The sequence below is a fragment of the Myotis lucifugus genome, unplaced genomic scaffold (assembly GCF_000147115.1).
Source record: "Myotis lucifugus unplaced genomic scaffold, Myoluc2.0 scaffold_52, whole genome shotgun sequence".
Taxonomy (NCBI): domain Eukaryota; kingdom Metazoa; phylum Chordata; class Mammalia; order Chiroptera; family Vespertilionidae; genus Myotis; species Myotis lucifugus.
The window spans coordinates 2067298-2088993 of NW_005871100.1; the positions used below are offsets into that span (position 1 = coordinate 2067298).

General features: G+C 43.4%; 1 protein-coding gene across 1 annotated transcript in view; it reads right to left on the reverse strand.

Annotated features, from left to right (window-relative positions):
• Window positions 1-21696, reverse strand: part of CHN2 (chimerin 2) — a 224467-nt gene that overhangs the window by 91838 nt on the left and 110933 nt on the right. The window contains exon 2 of the mRNA XM_006088750.3: window positions 4324-4362. Coding sequence (XP_006088812.1) covers window positions 4324-4362 — 39 coding nt within the window. The remainder of the gene's footprint in view (window positions 1-4323; window positions 4363-21696) is intronic.

Genomic DNA, 21696 nt, shown 5'->3' on the forward strand with positions numbered 1-21696 from the left:
AAGAGCCCCTGTGGGGCCTGATACATCACGGATTCCTCCCCTTCTCCACTCTTCTGATTCTGGTCCCTGAGGCAGGGCTGAGGAATAATGATGATAAATCTGCTCCCCAGGCAAGTCTGATGCAGGGGGGTGTGGACCAGGGTTCTGAGGTTCCAAACTCCTTGTTAGGAGAACAGGCCCAAGCTGTGGCTGCTTGACCTGCTGCCTGGGAGGGTGTCCTCCGAGAGCTGTTGGCCTCAGCATCTGCCGCTCAATTGGCACTTGGTCTTTTACAAAAGAAAATCTTTCAAAGTATAGCCATGGCGGCTGGCTTTTGAACTTATCTGATTAAGGCATAGAGTTCATACCATTCTGGCTGAAAAGTTTAGAATATGCCTTTCTTTCTTTTTCTTTTTTCTTTTTTAAAAAAAGCAAACTTGAAAACAGCTTTTCTTTTTTGAGAATTGAAACCAATAGCTTTGTTCTCAGTTACTTCATTAACATTTTGGGGTTTGGTCTTGAGAATAAAGAACTAGCTGCAGATACATGACACTTTGGGACAAGATTATTCTCATGGAAACAGCCCAATGATACCATTTGCTTCTAAGAAAGGGGGTAGAGGAGGCAGGAACTTAAGGGACATCATGTGACATCCTGGCAAGACCCAGTCTTATCCATAATTGTGGCCTCACAGCTCTAAGTCCACTGTCTGGCTTAAGGCAAAGATTTAATAGGCACTTGGTGAAAGAATGAATGATGTATGAGTGAATAATGAACAATCTACTCTATATAAAGTATTGAGAGCTGATTTCTGAGGTTCCCGACTCTCCTAAATTTCTAAGTCAGACAGTTGTAGTTGTCTTCCCAGCATCCATTTCCATCTTCCCTGTTTCAACAGTACTACTCCAAATTTCCCAGCCATGTGGACCATACAGGACTGATCTCTCCCTGAGTTTGACTGGTTTAGGGCACAGAGCATATCTCACTCTGACTACAGTGAAGGAGTCAGGACTGGTGCCCAGTCAATCAGAGCTGAGACTCGATTATAACGCTTTGCTTGAAGTGTCTCTCTGCCTGCTGCTCTTAAATGACAGTGGTCGTCCTGGTGCTGTTGGCCTCTCTCTGGGGATCACAAAGGGAGGCCTATGAGTTGCGGAGCCAAACCTAGGAGAGTGGAGCCAAGAAAGGAAGAGAGATACGCTGGGTCCTGGTAATGTCCTCGGAGTGACGGGAACAAATCATGCCTGAAGCCGGTTTCTCTGAACTTTTTGCTGAAGTCAATCAACGTGATTGAGTTGTTACTTGCAACCAAGAGCATTGCAATCAGCATGAAAAACAGCTACTTAAAGTGGGTCATTATGAAGTAGACTAATTTTCTCCTAGGAAAAATATCGTGATTGGGGCTATGCTTCATAATAAGACTCTGATATCAAATAAGTCATCGTTATGACCCAAAATAGGTGATGGATGAAAGCAAGGATATACTACATAATTCTAGAATCATTGCAAATCATCAACTTTTAAATCAGGTCCTATCATATGACAAAGATGTACTAAATCCAGTAAATATATGAGAGGTTTCCAAGTACTAAATAACCACCTGAGTTTAAAAAAAATATGTGTAATGAAAAAATGTGAATCCTATAGAAAATATGCTAATGAATTTAACATTGATATTTAAAGTTAATCTCTCAAAGGATGGTTGGTGCACGTTTTAAAGAAAAGGTTTGGTGTTTCCCGAGGTTCAGAATGTGTTTACCAAGAGGTTATTTTTAAAAAAAATGAATTTCATATTCTGATAGGTTTGTTGAACTTTCATATTAGAAAAATGATAGTTTTAGCATATTTGGAGATTAAAAAGTATCTCATGTAGTTCTACCAGGCCCTCAGATTCCTTCCCCTATTTATCCTTCAAGACCCACATGCAAATTTGGCCTCCTCTATATAGTCTTCTTTACTTGCAGGAGGTAGGGAGTAGTATATTATTATGAAAATCCATTTGCATTTTAAGTGGTTTACATTTGTCCCCTTACTAGACTGTAAATTGGAGGAAAGTATGGACCACATTTTCTTCATTGTTGGTTCCCAATACTTATTGTGACATTCAGAGGTGCTCACTGCATGTTTGCTGAAAAGACCAAATGAGTGGATGCTAATTTTGGGAGTAAGATGGAGTAGCATGAGTTTGGGAATATTTCAAGAGAGTTAATAAGTGGTCCAACACCCAGACTCAAACAATTCATGGATCCAGGACAAACAAAAGAAAGTTCTTTTTCAGTGGTGCTCTGTAGGCCTTTGGTCAATGAGTTTTGATGACATGGATGGCACCGCTGATGGCATACTCCCTTGATTTTGGAATTCCAAATGACTAGACTCCCTCAAATAGAGCCTGGAAGACTAATAGTGGGGTGAAATAAAGAGGAACTTCTTATATGTCATTAGCTTTATATTAAATGGCCTCAACCATCCCTTCTGCATCTAAAGTTTTATGATTCTAGAGCAAATAAAAACCTAACTTGGTTAGATCCAAAAATCAAACTTAAAAAACACTAAAGTAAAAGTTGATATTGTGAATATATTATTATTAACACCTCTTCTAGCTTCCTTAGGACATAGAAGTGTTTTTAAGAGCTATATTGGCTGATCCAAGGTCTCTTAGCAAAAGGTGAAATGAAATTGAGCCAATGCCGTCTTTTCGCTTCAGTAAAGTTCCCTGCAGTGGCATTCACTCAACAAATGTCTATTGGGTAGTTAATGTTTGAAGGCAGTGTGCAAAGCACGGTAAGTCATGGAACATACAATACCTCTCGCTACAGATATTTTGTTGATTTATTGTCAGAGCACTTCACACTCCATTAGGGAACAAACAAAAACATCCAATTACTAAGTCATTAGCACTGGCTTTTAAAAGAGAAGATCAGAATACAGAACAGTAGGTCAGAAGGGCCCTTGGAGACGCAGCGCAAGCCCTTTATTTCACAGATGGAAGAACAGACTCATGTAATAACGAATGAGATGCCTGCATACATGCTGACATGAAAAGATAAAGACGAGATATTTGTGAAGTGAAACGAGCAAGTTGAAGGACACCCATTTTGACAAACGGAAGCAACAGCAGCAAAATGCCTTAATATTGGGCATGTGCATTTCAAATATATTTGGAAGGATATGCCTTTCAAAATGGAGGGGGTCAGCTACTGGAAAGAGGAATAGAATATGGGGAGAGGGTGGTTTGTGGATGATGGGAAATTTTTATGCTTAGCTCTATGTATTTCTGTGATATTTGCCTGTTATGAAGCTTTGTATTGCTTTTGTAACAAATATATACATCGATATTGCATATATGTGTGTCTTGTGTGTGCGTGTGTGTGTGTGTGTGTGTGTGTGTATATATATACACACACACATACATGTCTGCATAAGATTTGAAAAAGAAAGGAAAAAAGGCTTGGAAACTGGTGGGCTGTGGGTTCCACTCTGAATTCCACTCCAAGGCTTTTGGTAAAACCTTTGCCACGTTACAGAACCTCCCTGAGCTGTTCCTTGTATGAATGGAACGGGGATAGTAATGGTGCCCGTTGCTTAGGGCTGCGGGGAGAACTTGGGAGTTCAGGCACGTAGCTAGTGCAGCAGCTGACCCACGGCAGGTCTCTGTGGGCAGTAGAAACAACGGCAACATCAATAACAATAGTAATAATTATGTTTTATTGCTGTCTGGAAGCAGGGCCTGAACAAGAACCTGTGTCCCTGGCTCTCGGCACAATGGGCTTCCACCTACCGCACTCCTTCCTCTCTGACAGGGGACGCACTTAGCCGGGTGGATGATATCAAGGAGACAAGGAGCTTGAAGTGATGACAACTGTCTGCCTTCATGAGGGAAAGTTGCACGGTGACCGATGATCAGACAATGATCTCTTTCTAAGGAGTCACCCTTAGTGACCCAACGTTATTCTTTGCTTTCTGTTAATCTGTTTGTGGTAAATGTCATAGGATTTTATAGCCACAAGATATTGGCCAAGAACATAATTCAAGGAACTCAACATTTACCCTTGCTGACCAAATGTGAAGAAAAAAAAAGAAACAAAGAAGAAAGAAAACCCTAAATCAGAGGCTTCTTTTTCTAATAAGGATCCCCAAGTGGGTCGCAGGCAGCGGTCCTTGGGGGTCCTGGCCGGGGGAGAGTGCTTTTCCAGACGGCTCTGACCACTCTCTCTCCCTAATGGAAAAACAAAGGGCTTCCGGGCCGTGAGATGGGGCTGCTTGCTGCACTAAATCAACAGCCGGAATGGCTCTCCAGGCAGGCCTGCTGCAGGGGCTGGGGAAATCCCCACTTCAGGTACTCACAGTAAGATTTCCATATCGGAGGCTGGTATTCTTCAGCATCTAGAGTAAAAGAAAGACAACCATCCGTCAGCCTGACCATCCAACTGTCAACATGTACATTCTCTGGAGGAACAACAGTGTGTCAGCAGCACTTGCACTGGGTCTCGGGGCCCCTCCACTCATTTCTGGGCAGTCCCAGGCATGAGGGACGAAGTGTGCATGGCAACCTCATGGACCCAACACCCCTTCCTTCAGATCACTTACCGTGCAGAATCAATTACTTAACCATTTTCATAGAGCCCAGTAAACCCAAAAGGGTTTTTAAAGCAATTAACTTGATTGTACCCTCCAGTCATCCTTTCAAACAGTATTTACTTAACTTGGCATAATAAACATATAATTTATCTCACAGTTTCCAATCAGACCTTTAGCCCATTTATTAAGACTTGAGGGAAGACGCAAAGTGGCAAGTATGTTAAATATTAAATCTGGGAGGTTGTGTGACTCAACCAACTCCGAAAAGATTGGGTCTGACAGCGGAGACACTGACGATTCAATTGGAATCGCATTATCTCCTTGAATTGACTAGAAATTTCGAGAAAACCTCTCCGCCATCAGAAGTGTCAGAGCGAAAGAGTTACGACAAAATGGAGAGGATGAAATTGTTATTCACCAGCCTGAAAAACAGACAATGGAAGAAAATCTGCTTGTTCGGTTGACTCAACAGTCCCAGTGCTGACAGCTGGATTTATAATTCTGACGGAATTATTAGTGCTCCCGCTCCCAGCGAAGGCCGAGGTGGAACACGCTCCAGCTTAAACAGCCAGAGGGAACATCTTTCCCCAAATCAGACTGTTGAGCTGAGCTGGGGGAACCTGCCGAGTTCTCTCATTCACACCTTTAGGCAGGAAGCTCTGCCTTCGTCGTCCCACCCTCCCACGGCATCCCACAGCCACCCTCATGCTGTCCTTGTCCTTGTGCCACCGTCACATACTAGTTTGGTGCAAAGAAACAGAACTCTGCTAACCTCAGGCATAAGGTAGCTTGAGTATTTTTTCCCCTGCTGAGAAACAAATATATTACTTACAAATAAAACCTAACTCAAGAGTGGTGAACGTTCCCCAATCCTACTCAATTACACATGGGTAGCTTCAATTAAATTCTTCCACAATTAATAACTTGCTCTCTGGGGCCCATCCTATCACAGAGGCAACTAAATGCCTCCAAAGGTAATTTCATTCAAATAAATCTGTACTGTTAGGCCTGCACTGCCAGAAACCTACAGATAGAGAATCAGACAGACACACACACACACACACACACACACACACTGCATTCCTAAGGGCTTAGGTTGTTATTCAAACTCAGTTTGCTGAATAAAAGCAAAGCTATTAATTCTTTTGTCAAAGTAAGCACAACTAAAGAGAACACTATCTTAAAATAGTGAGCTTTTGACCTATAAAAGCAAGTAATCTTGTCCTATATGTTACATAAACCAATTTAATGGGTTATCATGAGTGTTTGTTTATAAAGAACATTCAAAGAAAATAAATTAAGTTTATAAATTGAGAATAAAAGTCTAGAACTATCCATACAATGTCACCTTACCAGAAAGCCAGATCTTATATGTTAAAATGTTGATGGCACCTTCAAAAACATTTTTCAAAGATAAAGATTAACATACACACACACACACACACACACACACACACACATCAAATGACATAGGAATGTAAATCCCTGAGATATCATTTATGCAAAGCTGCAATGTCTTGTTATTTTGGATGAGATTTATACCATGAGGCAAGCACAACCCCTGACCAAGAGTGGTCAAGAATGGTCAAAACCTAGACTGCAACTTCCTGCATTTTGAGGGATGGTCCCCAAATAAGAGATAGTCTCCTTATTCAGGGTTGAAAATACAGTTCAGATGCTCAACTTGGATTTCCTACGGTCTCCTTGCCTAAAGTCATAGGTTCGGATTAGGTGACTGTCACTGCCCATTTCTGTCTTGCTGTTCTGTGAAAAACCTAGACTTCTGCTTCATCTGAAACACTGGCTCCAAACTTTCTAACTTTCCTTTAGACTGCCCCTCACATATACAATTGATCACCTTCCAGTTGCTATTCGTTGGCAACATATCATAGAGGTGAAGAAAGCCGCCTATAGAGACTGGAGAATATAACGCTCCCTTGCTTAAAACCCTCTGCATCTGGAATAAAGCGCAAACATCACACTGTGGCCTACAAGGCCCTGTGCCATCTGGGCTTGGTCCACCTCTTGGCTCCATTGTAGACATCTCCCCCTTTTTCATTTATCACCCAACCACTCTGCCCTTCTCTCTGTTCCTGGAACAAAAGCTCTCTGAGCCCTGCCTTTGCTCTTGTGGATCCTCCAGGTAAAATGGTCTCCAGCAGGTCTTTGCATGGGTGATGGGCTCCATTGTGTAGGGCTCAGATCAAATGTCAACTCCAGGTGGTTCTTCCCTGTCATTTTGTGTAAAGTAGCTTCCCCTCCAACCCCAGTCCCTCCCCGTCATAGCACTGATCACCAACTGAAATTACTTATTGATTTGTTGACTTGTTATTGCTGGTCTCATCCCACTATTAAACTTCATATAAGCAGGAATTTTGCCTCCTTCCCTTGTGCATGACCAGCCCTTAGGTACCTGGCATATACAAGACATTCAAAAAGTGTATATTAAGTAAATGAAAAAGCTTTCAGAGTTCAAATCTTACCTCTGACAACTAACTTGGAGCAGGTTACTTAGCTCCTTTTAAGAGTCTCCCAATACTCATCGTTATAAAACAGAAAAAAAATAAAAGTACTTGCCTCATAACCTATCTCTTAGGGTTATTATGGGAATTAAGTGAGATCATGCATATAAAGTTTTTGGGACAGTACCTGGCAAATAGCAAGTTCTCAATGAAGTGCCACGAATATTGTCATTGTGACATCACCCCGTGCTGGCTCTTGCCAGGTGAGCTCATGTTCTTGTCCTCGCTCCCTTGACTGCAGCCCATGACTATCTCTATTCTTGCCTCCAGGTCTGGGGCCTGTAATTAAGTTCCAGTGCTGTTGTCATGGAAGGTTTTTCTCTCCCATAAAAGAATTCACAGTCAGAGGCCATTTGTCATGCGTCAGTGGAGCAACTATAATTACCTTGGTCTTGGAGGCACGTTTCCCAAACCACTAAAGCACACTGTTAGGAGGCCTTGGTCCAGGGACCAGGCACAAGTATTTTTAATACGTTGAAACAAATCTTTCCTGCCTCCAACACCACCCCACCAACATGCACATTTGCCCCAATTTCACACAAAAATTTTCAAAAAATCTAGTTTACTCTTGGGTAGCCTGACACTTAAAAAAAATTCCTGGAATAGGTTTTCCAGACCATTTGGTTCACCTTCCTCATGTTGGCAAATAAGGAAAAGAAAATGCAGCCGATGAAGCAGCTTTCTCAAGGTCATAAAACAAGAGTAGGGAGCCCCGCCTTCCGGGCCTCCGACACATCAGTCATCCTTGCTAGGCAGGCCACCCTCATTTACATATATTGAAATCAGGAAAAAATATATGACAGATTTGTTACTTCAACTCTTGTGAAGTTTAAAAGAAAAAATAAAATGGAGAAAGCAAAAGAGAATAGCACAGAAAACTGACATTGAGTCAAATGAACAGCCTCCCATCTGTGCTTATACCCCCATCTAATGGTTAAATTCCGGGAGGTGCAAGGCACTGGAAGTCCTGACAACATCAGGCCTGATGCTACCGGAAAGGGCATTATTTTGTTAAACATTTGAGAGAAATGGGTAAAATGCAGAAGGAAGGAAGAGGAGGTGGAATAAAGTTCCATGTTTTAAGAAAAAAAAAGATCATTAAATCCAAAAGACAGTTATACATTTTTTTTTAAAAAAAATAATGAATGATAGGGATTCAAAAGGCTTAGGAAAGACATTGTTTAAAAATATTGACCAATATGCATCCAAACTTTAAAAAATATGCCAACTCTTTGACTCAGCAATTCTATTGATGGGAATTCAACCTGAGGTTGTAAGAGAACACATGAACAGAGATGAGCAACGAACAAGCTGTTCATTACTGTTCTGTGTATAACATTGGTTAGATAAATGATCATATACTATCGCCATGAAAACGATGGTGTGGATCGGAGCTGTGTGGTTGAGAGCATGGCCTCCAGAGCTGGACTATCTAGGTTCAGAACCTAGTTCTGTCACTCAGGAGCTTGTGACCTTAGCAAGTGATCTCATCTCTCCATGACTCAGTGTTTTTTACCTAAAACTGAGATTTATAACACTACCCAACATATAGCATGTTGTGAGGAGAGGATGGGTTAATATATATATAATAGTTAGTCTGGTGTCTGGCATGTAGTAAACTCTGCTACTTATATTATCAATATGTGATGGCATAGAAAAATATTCATGCTATATTAAATATTAAACAAATCAGGTCACAACATAATTGATTACATATAATGCCATTTTAAAGAAAAGGTAAGTAGTTATATACATAGAAATGAACTACGGGGCCATAAACCCCATTATTAACAGCTGCTATGTATACCTGACAGTGAAAATAAAAGAGTTCAAATGTTTTTCCTCTTTGTTCACCTGCATTTTAAAATTTTCTGTTCATATTGTTTGTATACAAATTAAAATGAATGAGAAATAGGTTAATGGGAGTGCTAGGTAGTTTTATTTTTAATGTGCTGTCTAAATAAATTAGCGCCTTAACAATAAAACATAAAAATGCCCCACAAAAATAATTCTCATGTAACACATGCAGTGCGTACAGCATTAGTGCAGGAAGAGCCAGGGAAGACAAGAAGAGACGGGGTGGTTTCTGGAGCAGAATGCCATGCGTGGCTCCCTCGGCCCCTCTTGATAATTCTGTGATATAAATGTTAAAGAGAGACTCTAAGCAGGCTGGGAGCAGGATCTCCTCTCATCAAAGAGGGGGAAAGGGAAGAAAGACAGAGGTGCTTAGAAAAAGATCAAAACATTATAAAAATGGGTAGCAAAACCACTCACATTAAATCATCCATAAAGAATCTGAACATAGAAAACAAAAATTAAAGTTAAGTTTAGTTCAGGTGAAAACTTGGAAGCAATCCTGAGCAAACCCTCTGTGCTAAAGTGTCAACCCTGAGCAGACAGAGCTTCTGTTCCGAACTGTGGGGGAGGATGGAGAATTCTGGGGTCAGGACGTGGCAAAGCTCCCTAGCATCTGAGCCCCAGAGAGAGGACAGAAGGGGCAATAGTGAGCATGTGTCCCACAGAGCATGACAAAGACCAAGAGCATGACAAAAATATCTGTTTCTTTTTAACTAAGCATAAAAGATGAGAAACAGAGAAAGCCCAACTAAAAAATGTATGCCTTAGGAAGTCTCCAACCTCAGAAAAAAAAGTACCATTAATAGATTTGCGTGAATACTTCCAGATTTTGTCCTATCAATGGCTAGAATAAAAATCTGCTAAAATGGCCTCATAATCATATATACTGTCCTGTAATTTGCTTTTGAACTGAATGATATTTCTCTGGCATCTTTCCCCGTGAGTACACACAGTCTTGTGTTGTTGTGTTAAACTGTGGCTTGGTCTTCCCTTGTATAAATACACCAAAATGGATTTAATTCATTTATGTAATAATTTCCAACAGAGAGACAGTTAGGCAATTTTCAATTTCTGAGAATAATGCTTCAATGATACGTTACATGTGTCAAATAGATTATGGGAACCTGAACTGCTACGTGAACCGTCTGTGTATTTTTTATTTTAAAAGCAATTATTAAAATGGCCTTCAAAAACATGTATCAACTGAGCCTCTCAACAATGTGGAAGCATGCCTGTTGCCGCGCCCCCCCCCCCCGCCCCCTAACTCTGGCTATTATAAAAATACAGTTTAATTTCTGATGGCTTTAAGACTCGGCTAGCAAATGCACCGATAGACTAAGTATGCGCCTGCAGAGTGGGAGATGCACGCGCAGAGGCTCCTGGGAGTGCACGTGGAAACACGTGGCCTTGGAGGAAGGTAAAAGCCCTCAGGCCCTGCAGTTGTAGCCGTTGCAGCCGGAGGCTCTGTGCCTCCAGGCATTTCCAGCTCCAGAAATATGTCGATTTGCTGGAACCACCTGAGGGGCAAGTGTGAAGGAATTTGGGGACTGATTAATGAAGCAAAATTAGAGAACGCGCTGTGCCACACTTGGGTAAGTGGCATCCAGACAGGAAATGCCTGTCAACATTAAGGGGAGCCGGATTCCTCCGCCTGGCTCAGCGGAGTATGACTAGATGAACGGAAAAGTACGCCAGAGCTTTGGTAAAGGAGACGAGTGAAAGATTCACCGACTTAGAGAATGATCTACCAGGGAAGCTGGCGATGCCCCATCTTGAGGGAGATTTCAAAAAAAGCTCCATGGACCGCTCCAGGGGGATCATTTGGGAAACAGGTGCAAGGACTGGGTCCCACCTCTGCCATCCCTTCTCCAGGAGAGCCGGGTTAGGATATGTCGGCTGATTATCTTAAGGGGCCCAGTGGGTTGGGATCCAAATGGAAGTGAGGAACCACAGCACGAGCAGCATGTTACATTTTGCAGGTGCTGCAACGTGTCCTCGACACACACATAAGCCCCAGCGTGGGTCTTCGGAAGCATGGGAGGGTTCAGAGCGTGCAGCCTGTGGCTGCGGTCTTGCCAGGCCATTTCAGGCAAAGGGTGCCCCGCTGGAGGGTGAGAAGATCTGGAGATCGTCCTAACTGCGATGTTAAGGCTGTTACAGAGCGTTCTTGCCGTCACACTGACTAAGGAATACAGAAATGTGTTCCAATGCTTGTCACCTCCACAGGTTCCCTCAAGCCCCCTGAGAAATTAGACCTCCGTGCGTTCTCTTTGGAAACTGCTGCTTGAGCGAGGAGTGGAGGCCTGAAGTGCATCTGACTGGGCTGTCGTATCAGGGATTTCTGTACCAGGGATTTGTGTAACCAATTTAGTCTTCCGTGCAGAGACTAGTTAATAAGACACATTCCAGGAACTATGGACCAGGCTGAGCAGAGATTTTTCTGAAGGCGATGAAGCCGTTAAGGGCTTGGGCTGGGGTTTATGGTCACTAGAGGGCACTGGGGCCACATGGCATTTCTGTTCTGAGTCACTTATTCCATATGCAGAGGCATGATGAGGTTCTTCCGTCCAACAGGTATTTATTGAATAAATACAAGGAGCCAGGCCCTGGGAACACCTCAGTGAGCAAGGCAGGTAAGCTTGCTCCTTGGCCACCTCTCCCTGTCACCTCATTTGTCTCTCCTCTTGCCCACTCTACCTCAACCACCCTGGCCTTTCTTTTGATCCTTGAATACATCCTGATCAGCCTTAGAGATCTTGTGGTCTCTTCCCTCCGATTTTTACACGGCCAGCTGGATTGTCATCTGGATCTCAGCGTCAGTGTGCTGGCTGCTCAGAGACACTTCCTGGACCATCCACCATAAGCTGTCTTCCCAATAGCCTCCTTACCACTTTGCAGAGCTTTTGCACTCTCTGAACTTTCAGACTATGTGCTTGTATATTTCTTTCTTTATATTTTGTCTCCCCAGGCTAGACAAAGAGCACTGTGACTGCAACAACCTCATCTATCTTTTTTTCCCTGATATCTGGGTCTCCCCTAGGTTACTGAGTACCTTTTATGAGTTAGGAAAAGGCAACCCTTTCAGGCAGGTGCACAGCTTGGCAAGTGGACAGCACTTGTTGTGTGAAGAAGATACTTCCTTTGGGAGATAGAGCCTGGAGCCAGAGCATATGGCCTGGTGAGAGAAATCCAGGCTGGGTCCTACCCCCACTCATCCCCCCAGCTGGGCACAAACAGTGCAACTGGAGTGACCCCACCCATTTTATTCTATTCTATTATATAATAGGTGCTCAACAGAGTGGACTATTGAAAGACAGATCTCGTTCCCTGACTTAAAAGTTGCATTCTATTGAGGGATATAAACAAGTAAGGAGGCAATGGGATAGCAAGAGGGTGTAGAAGAGGAGGGTTGATGACAGAACTTCCTGAAGTTTGGATAGCTGAGTGGGGTCTGGGGCAGATAGACCCTTCCCATGTCTTAGTCAGTTACCTCTAGCCTTGAGCAGCCTTGTCCAAAGCTCCTTTAAAAGCTATTTCAGAGAAGTGGAGTCTAACAGCAAGGCTTGTGGTCCCCAAAGTCTGAAAAGCATAAGCAACTTCCAGTACATCGCACATTAAGCCTAGTCAAAGAGGTACTTTCTCACTCAGGCGTCACTACAGCAGCCAATGGCAAGAGTGCTTTTGTGGGCAAATGGGCTCATGGAGCATGACTCATGGACCAACAGGTGGCCCGTCAGAACTAACAGCAAGATAAAACAGGGCCCTGAGAACTGGAAGGGTTTCAGCCTGCTGGCTTCAATAAAGAGACGTGTGTGTGTGTGTGTGTGTGTGTGTGTGTGTGTGTGTGTGTGTGTGTAGGTTTCAGAGTAGCTAGGAAGCAGGGGCAGATAATTAACGGCTTACTTTTCTTCTAGAAGGAAAGGGGACTATAAGCAAGGAGGAGGAAGCATCCAATTGTATTTTACAAAGAGCACTCCAACTGCTGTGTAAAACTGGATTGGAGAAAGAGAAAACTGGAAGGAGGGAACATGGGGAAGGGTACCAATCGGGGAGCTGGGCAGTAACCTAGGTAGGTGATACTAGTGATCTGAACTCAAATGGAGGCAGTGGAGAGGGAGAAAATGGGATGAATTTGGAAGATGCTGAGAAGATAGAATTTGCAGGACTTGGTGACGAATTGAGTACGAACAGAGAAGGATAGGAGGTAAAATGACATATGGCTTGGATAGAAGAAGACGAATGGTTTTTGGCATCAGCAACTAGATGGATAGTGATGCTATCCACAGAAATAGGACAGACCAGAGGAGAAGCAGGTTTGGCAGATGGTGATGTACTTGACTTTTCCCTGTTGGAAAGGAAGGTCTATGGGACAGCCAAGTGAACATACCTAAGAGGCTTAGAGTTCAGAAGAGAGATTTGGGTTGGAGATCTAGAAATGGAAGCACTAACATACAGATGGTGACTTTGCCACTAAAACAGATGACGTGGTCCAGCATGGGTTTCAGAATAAGAAAAGAAGGCCTTTGACAGAATTCCCAAGAAACACCAACATTTAAGTGCTGAGAAGAAGAGGAGAATGAGTAGACACTAGAGCAATAAGAGAAACCATGAGCTGGGCTGACATGAAAGGCAAGGCAGGAGACAATTAAAAAGAGAGAAATGGGGAACTGTTCTAGAAGCTGTTCAAGTGAGGTAAGCGTAAGGACCCACTGCTTCAGCAACAAGGAGATGTTTGATGACCTTGCAGTGGAGTGTGGGTAGAAGCCACAGCTAAGTGAGATGACGGGTACATGGAAGTTAAGAAAACAAAACTTGCGAGACTAAACAACTCTTTGGGGAGGTGTGGCAGTGACATGGAGGTGAGTAGGAGCTCTAATTTGGACATCGTTATTCCTTGCCAAACCACTTGCCTTGCCCCTGGTTGCTTACATTCCCAGGGCTCTCTCCCTGTTTTACTGGTCCAAACTTTCTACAAAATGCCTGTTCCTCGCAGCATGATGGATAATTTCCTTCTTTATCATTCACACATTTCCTCCAATGTTATTTGTTTAAAGACAAGGCACACCTACTACTTCCATTCAGCCTAGAACGCTGTCTCTCTTCCTCCCCACCCCCTTCACCCTATTCTCCCTTCTAGCATTTGCCTGCCTCTTTACAAATTCTTTTCATCAGAAGAATGTCTTCCTGGTTCTCCTCCAGAAGCCTTTGGGCATACATTTATTCATCCAACAAATATTTATCTAGAGCTTACAGCCTACTTGGCATCAAATATTGCATTAGACATGGGTGTAGATATAAAGGCAAGATGCAGAATCTAACCACAAGGAATCAGTTAGGAGAGGAAATAAAGATATCAACTCATTCATTCATTCATTCATTCATTCAACAAGCATTAACTGACTGCCTGCTGAACATCCCACTCCTGGCCACCTGTGCATGTGACCAGAGTATGAGGTAGAAAGAGGCATAGTATATAGCAAGGTTAGACTGGATGGAGAGGAAAGAGAATATTTTACTCAGTTATTTCTTGATAATTATTTTTTCATTCATGTCCTTCCTGTAGAAGGGGATGTCTTCTTCCTTAGAGAAGACAATGTAGGTGTACCTCCAGCCAGCTCTCTACTCCTGCCACTGAGAAAAGCCCCTTTCTTCTCCTGTAATATCTTTCTGTGTCTTGAGTCTACTGCGGGCATTTGTGTCTCTTTGGATATACAGGGGTTGTGGCAGGGAGAGACTACATTCTCAAGAAAGCAGCTCATAAATCATGGTCCTGGCAATGCTGCTGCTGGCAAAGAAAGGCAGACTTTTTGGCTGTATTGCATTCAGAGTCAAATAGAGGGAGTCCTAGTGTAGAAATAGGAGAGAAATCCCTTTCCTACCAAATTAGAAAGGAATTTTAAAGTGTCTGGTACATTACAGATATGCATTATCGCTGATCTTCACAATTTTCCTGAATTGTGTCTCCACATATTCACCTATTCATCTCTCCATCCATCCATTCATCCATACTTGTCTCCACCCATCCATCAATCCACCCGTCTCCTCATCCGCCCATCCACCCACCAACCCACCCATCCATTCATCCATCCACCCACTGACCCATCCATTCATTTATCCATCTACCCATCCATCATTTCAGGAAATATTTACATGCCAGGAACTCTGCTACATGATAAAGGTATAGCCATGAGCAGGGAAAACCAGGTCCCTGCTTTCAAGGTGTCTTCAGTCCAACAATGAAGGCAAATAAACATTAAACTAGTACAATAAACTAGGAAAGGTGTTATGATAGACAAAGTTCAGTGTGCTAAGGAAGCATACAGTGTAGGTTATGTAAGGCAAGTATTTTTATCTCCTAGAGATGAAAAAACTAAAACCCAAAGAGATGAAGTCATTTGCCTATGGTCACACAGTTAGTGGAAAAGTAGAAGTCAAGTCCAGATCTGGTTTGCTTCAGAACCAATTAATCCCCCCCTCCCCCGCTCCCAATGGCCTCAGTCCCACAGGGAATCGGCAGTGCAGAAGCTAAAGGGAAATGTTTAGCTCTTTCTTTTTTCTGGTTTGCTTCAGTGATATAACATGGTTTGAACATCGTAGAAATAGCATTAGCGAAATGGGAAAACTCATGACATTATTCAGTTTTCTGCCATTTTTTTAGAACAAACAAAAGATCTCACTACCTGAACTTCCCTTCCTCCCTCCCTTCCTTCCTTCCTTCCTTCCTTCCTTCCTTCCTTCCTTCCCTCTCTTACTCTCTTCCTTAACTACCTTCTCCCTCCATCTGTCTGTCTCTCTCTCCATCCATCCATCCATCCTTGTCCTTCTTCCTCAATGTTACTATGTATGACTGCTCTTCAACTTTATTATCAATAGAAATATTCAGCCCATGCCTAGGCCTGGCTTATCAACCAGGTACCAGTCTGGCAACAAAGGTAGTCTAGCTCTGCGATACATATACTTAATTCTGAGGATCAATGGTTTTAGTAATTTCCCCTAGCTCTAACACCCCTCCCGTCTGCCCTTGGTAATAAAGGTAACCTTTTAGTCTATGCCTGCTTTACTTGGTTTGATTTCTATTTGTTTAGGACTGCTCAGTTTTGGAGGGTAGGCCCTAAACAACCCCCAATCAGAAGGCAGCCTCCATTCTCCTAATGAGAAGATCACCCCAAGAATGTTTTTGAGTATGTACACCTTTAGGAATATTAATGAAATCAGAGATATCGACTCATAATATTTAATTCACTTACACATGCATATTTAAATTCCAGCATAAAATAATACACACATTTAGAGATAGTGCTTTCGTCACTTCACACACATTTAATTGAACAACTTGATTTAAATTCTCTATGTGTTATCTTTCTCACTTCTGGAGTCATTTAAGACATTTTTTTACCAAGGCACATTGTACTTGCTCCTTCCTTAGCCTTTTCAGAGCAAACATGTTTAGCCTCTGAGTACCATGCTGTCACTGAACATCTTCTCCAGCCCCAGACACGTGTTTATGTCTCAGGAGGGCAGCTGGCTTGTCACTGCCCTGCAGGTGGCCTCCACAACACAACCACCAGCTATACTGCTTCTTAGAGTGAACTTTATGTGGAATCACTATGCTGCACACCTGAAACTCACATAATATGGTATGTCAACTATCCTCCAATAAAAATGTCAATCATAGAAAAACAGTCCCAAGCAGCTAATCAAACAGTTCCAAACATGTCCTGCTCCGTAGCTTACATATATGAATAAAATCAACTGTAGACACAGAGAACAAACCGAGGCTGCCAGAGGGGAGGCGGTTACGGGGCTGGGGGGAAAGGTGAAGGGATTAAAAAGTACAAATTGGTAGTTACAGAATCGTCACAGGCATGTAAGTACAGCACAGGAAATACAGTGAATAATATTGTAATATCTCTGTATGGTACAAGGTGGGTACTAGACTTACGGGGGGATCACTACAAAAGTTATATAAATGTCTAACCATGCTGTAAACCTAAGACTAATATAATATTGAATATCAACTATAACTGAAAAAAAATCAACTGTAAACTGCAAAAAAATTAATTTAAAATTAATTAATTAAATAATAAAGTGGCCTTTTAAAAGTCTGCTTAAAAAGTGCTGAAAGGAATGAGGTGGCTGGTCTAGAAAGGTCTCAAAATGCTAAGTGTTAAAAGCAAGGTGCTGCCAGCCCAGTGTTTGCAGAGTCCGGGCTGCCTGTCCCTGGCGGGGTAGGGGGTGGGGGTGGGAAGCTGGGTGCCCAGGGTCAGGAGAGGCAGGGAGACTTGGTGTCCTCTGTCTGTCCTTTTACATTATTTGAAAAAGAAAAAACTTCTAAAAGGATTGTTTACGATTACATTTCACACTTGTAATGTCTGGGTTACATTTTGTAGCTTCCTTTTTAAAAAAGAATTCTATACACGGGGGCAAAACGATCATTAATTAAGGTAATTCCACGTCTGTTGTGCCTTTTCCAGAAAGTCGCTAACTGAGGTTTGAAAATAAAGTAATTGAAAGAGAGACCCAACGATCTGAGAGATTTTGTAATAAAATAAAATTGAACATGATACCCTCCTTTCTGAAAGATAATTTGGGGCATATATCCTCAGTGCAAACACATCTGTTGTCAAGTTTTCGTTACACTGTGTTCTTAGATGTTACCGGTGCAGTCACTGCATGTAAAAGGTATTATCAATCCCTTTATACAGGTGAGCACACTGAGAAATAGTGAGGGTGTCCAGAATCACCTAGTTAATAAGTAACAGAGATGAGTATTTACGTCTAAGTCTGTTCAACTGAAAAATCATGCTTTTTCCATTATAAAGTCCCCCCTCTCCCGCTGAGCTCTGCTACATCATGGGCCTTCATGTACATTGTCACCTGGGATCTCCAAACAGCACCCTTTCACACAGCGGTCGCCAACCTTTTGGACCTCACGGACCACCAGTGGTCTGCGGACCACCGGTTGGCGACCGCTGCTTTCACAGATATAAAACCCGAGGGCCAAAGAGGATTATATCTTTGCTCAAAGTTGGCCAGCTCACCTGTGCCCTATAAACATAACAACATGTCATCTGGGGAGGCTGACCTATATCACTATACATTATCACAGGGTCTCAGTACACTTGCTTCACAATGTGAAACCTGTTTGCTTAGATCCAAGATTATATTAACTCTGTCTTCATCTAGAACCAACCTAAACCTTGCCTGTTACTGTCAGTCAAGTGCATGTTGATGGGGCCCCGTCAGGGTGTCTATCGGGGCTGCAATGGGTGCTGAGCCTCGAGGAGCCTCAAGGTTGGCTTTCCTGTGCTCTATGGTTTCTCATCACTTGCTTTAAAAATAGCTTCTTACCGAGAAGATATTTCTAAAGATCACAAACACATGCATTAGCAACACTTCAGACATCTCACCAACCACACACCACAAAGGAACAAAAACAGCACAGGAAGCAGGAGAAACAGGGTGAAGACTCGCCTTCACACCCATCCTTCTCGACCTGCAAGATGCTAATTTAAAGCTCAGCATTAATCTCTGCCTTACATGTATTTATCACTTTCGTGCAGAATGCCTGAACAAACGTATGCAGGAAGGAAAGCCTTCCTGTCACGGCTGTGGCAGGGCGTTGACAGCATCAGCGGATCTACAATTAAAGGGTTAAGAATGAGGCACACAACAAGTGGTCCCCAGGATTCCTGAAAGAGAAAGTATTTATATTACATAACAGAGCAAGAATAGCCCCCCTTCCTGTCCCCCACTGTTATCTTAGTGTTTGCCTGTTCACAGCGCTCAGGACAGCCCTACCACGTGCCAGCCGGAGACGCCTACCCTCTCGCTGTTTGCACAGTGCTACATTCATCTTCCTAATCGCAGCATGTGAAAGTTCCTGCTTCCAGAATCAAAGACCAAATATTAAAACAAATCTTTCCTTAATATTATCCCCTGGCAAAGGCTGTTTGTCCTTGTAACCTGTTTATCCATTTCCAGCAGCATCGTCATAAGGAGGAATAGTATATTTAAACACCTGTGCCTTCATGAAAGATCATTTGTCAATTTCCTAATTGGTCCCTTTACGAATATTTACCCGCCACTCTATTTCTGAGCCCAAGTCAGGCGCTGGGTACACAGAGATGAGTAAGAAAGTTCTTGGCCTCAAGCAGCTCCCACTTCTCGAGGGGATATAACTGAATGGAGTCCACGGGAGGGGTGCGTGCGAGAGCCGTGGGCGCCCAAAGGCGGGAGCCAGGACCCTGGCAGAGGTGAGTGGGAAGGTGACGAGGAAGTCGGCACAGAGGAGATGACATTGGAGCTGGGCAGTGAAGGATGAGTAGGAGTCGGCTAGGCTCTGCGTTATGGGAAGGGAGAGGAAGGTGAAGGTTAAAGGAACAAACTGGGACATTGAGTTCACACAAGCATTTTGAGAAGGAGGGAGACCTTTTGGTTTGTACACTGAGCGCTTCAGACAAAAGAGTGTTTTCTCCCAGAGGCCAGCTAGTCATTTCCACCGCTAGTCTGGGCCTTGACAAAAGCCACCTTTGCCTGCCTGCAACGCACACACATAAGAGGGACAGGCCGACTTTGAATGAAGGGCAAGGGTGTCAGGGGCGAGCAGAGGGTCACAGGGGAGTTCTTCAAGGGCAACCTGCCTCCTCACCTTCTCTTCTAGGCAGGAGCCACACCATGGCTACTCCCAGTGAGCATTCTCTGGCTTTCAGTGCAATGAAAGCAGGGGGTGAATTCCAGAGAAAGCCTCCCCAGTGGCCCCACGCCCCAATGCTCCCCTGTAGTGTTCCTCTCTTCAGCACCGCTCAAAGCAGAGCTTTATACACACCAGGTGCTCAAAAAATGCTCGCTTGAGTGGCCACTATCAAAGTAGAAGAAAAAAATCAGATTCTCCTTAAGGATGTCTATTCCAGCACTGTATTTTCAGTTCAAGGTTCAAGCGAGAGGAATCAGCCACAGCGTTCGAGAGGTCCACGTGACCAGTCACAGGCTGGCTGGTGGGAGGAAGGGGGAAGAACAATGGAGCACGTCGGAGGTCTCCTCCCCAGCCAGGATCTGCAGAGCGCCATACCTGACATACCTACACTCTGATCCAGACCACTCACTAGTGCGCCTACAATTTGGCTGTCAGCACTCAAAGACTGGAAAAGAGGAAAGCAGCCAGAAACGACTAGACTTGGGGCCCTGAAATAACACAGGTCCTTTATCTCCAGTGTGTGGGGAAAGCACTCAGGGGCTTCCCACGTCCAAGGCGGCGAGTCCTCTGGCAGGAAGCGAGTGTTCCTCTGGGCACCAACAGACCACAGATACCGAACCAGTCGCTGGGTCAAGAGGCTCAGCCTTCAGCAAGAGCTGTTTGTAGGGTTTCCATATGCAACCTGTGGCTTCTTTAGAATTGGTTCTATGTTCAGAATTCAATTCATCTGTTACATGGTGATAGGCTCTCCTCACCCGCCCACCACGGAGACCGAGAAGGCTGGAGTGGCTCCCTTGTTCCGCTCCTGTGAGCACACTGTACTGAATAGATGGTTCTGGAAAGCAGGCATACTCTGACTGGACCACCACTGAGATCTTTCCTGTGGAATTTTAGATGCCTTTCTAAACGTATTTTATTTTATATCACCACTGTTTTTAAAGCTATTACACTCATGTACGGTAAAGGTATCTACCGATTAAGATAGCTTATTTCAGTCATAGTAAATGACCCAAGGTATCAATACTGACTTGGAGATCATATAGCCAATATGGACATGGTTATCCCCACACAGGCTTCCTGTATCCACCTACTGGGCTATTTCTGCACTGGACTTTCTCATTCCACTCTAGCCCTTTGACCCTAATCTTTACACTTAGGGGACAGTTACATGACAAACCCGCAATCTGATGGACATTCTCTAAAACCAGTTATTTCCAAATAGAATTATAAGAAGAATGTTTCTAATTCCTCACCATGTTTTCTAATTCCTCACCATGGCAGTTTTGTGATGGCAAATTGCTACAACTCGATCCGTCAAAATTTTGTACATTCGTCTTATGCGGTGAAATAGTAACTATGAGATGGAATACATTTATCATATGGCTTTTTCAATGGGTTTTAATTCTTCCTTATAGCAGGGTAGTCAAATCTACTGATCGTCAAAAACTAGGCAATCTTCCAAATATCAAGGACTGCCATCCCCATAGTGCAGTGTGTCTGTTGTTTTTATCTAGTCCTATCTCCCCAGCTCGCACACTCATCTCATGCCTGATTCTTATCCATGGTTGCTGAAAATCCAGAGGTCACTGCTATCAAGGGCCTGCCTCTGCAGCTGCTGGCTCATGGATGGGTCTGGGATGGAGCAGGGGCATAAATTGAAAAACCAGAAAGAAGTCTAGAGCTAGAGAAGAAATCAGTCAGGAAAATGCTAGTGGTAGAAATAGAACATGCTCAGTATAAACGGTGCCAGGACTTCATGAGTTTAGAGCAGAATTCTGCCCTTAGTTCCTAAGTAGGCTACTGCCATCATGCTCATCCAACTTGTTTCCACTTTTGATTTTAAAAAGTACACAAATATCATGGAAACCCAGCCAACTTAGAAGACGCCAGTCTTCTTTAGATTCTTAGATGGCATCTTTGCTTCTCAAGAGACCTCAATTTCTTCTTGATCTGCTCTTAGCTGCTTGGATCTCTTCCACTCACTGTGTCATTTTGCAAAATCAGATTCTGAGCAGGACCGTGTAACTCCTTCAGCAGCAGTGCCGCATGAAGCCATGGAGGCTC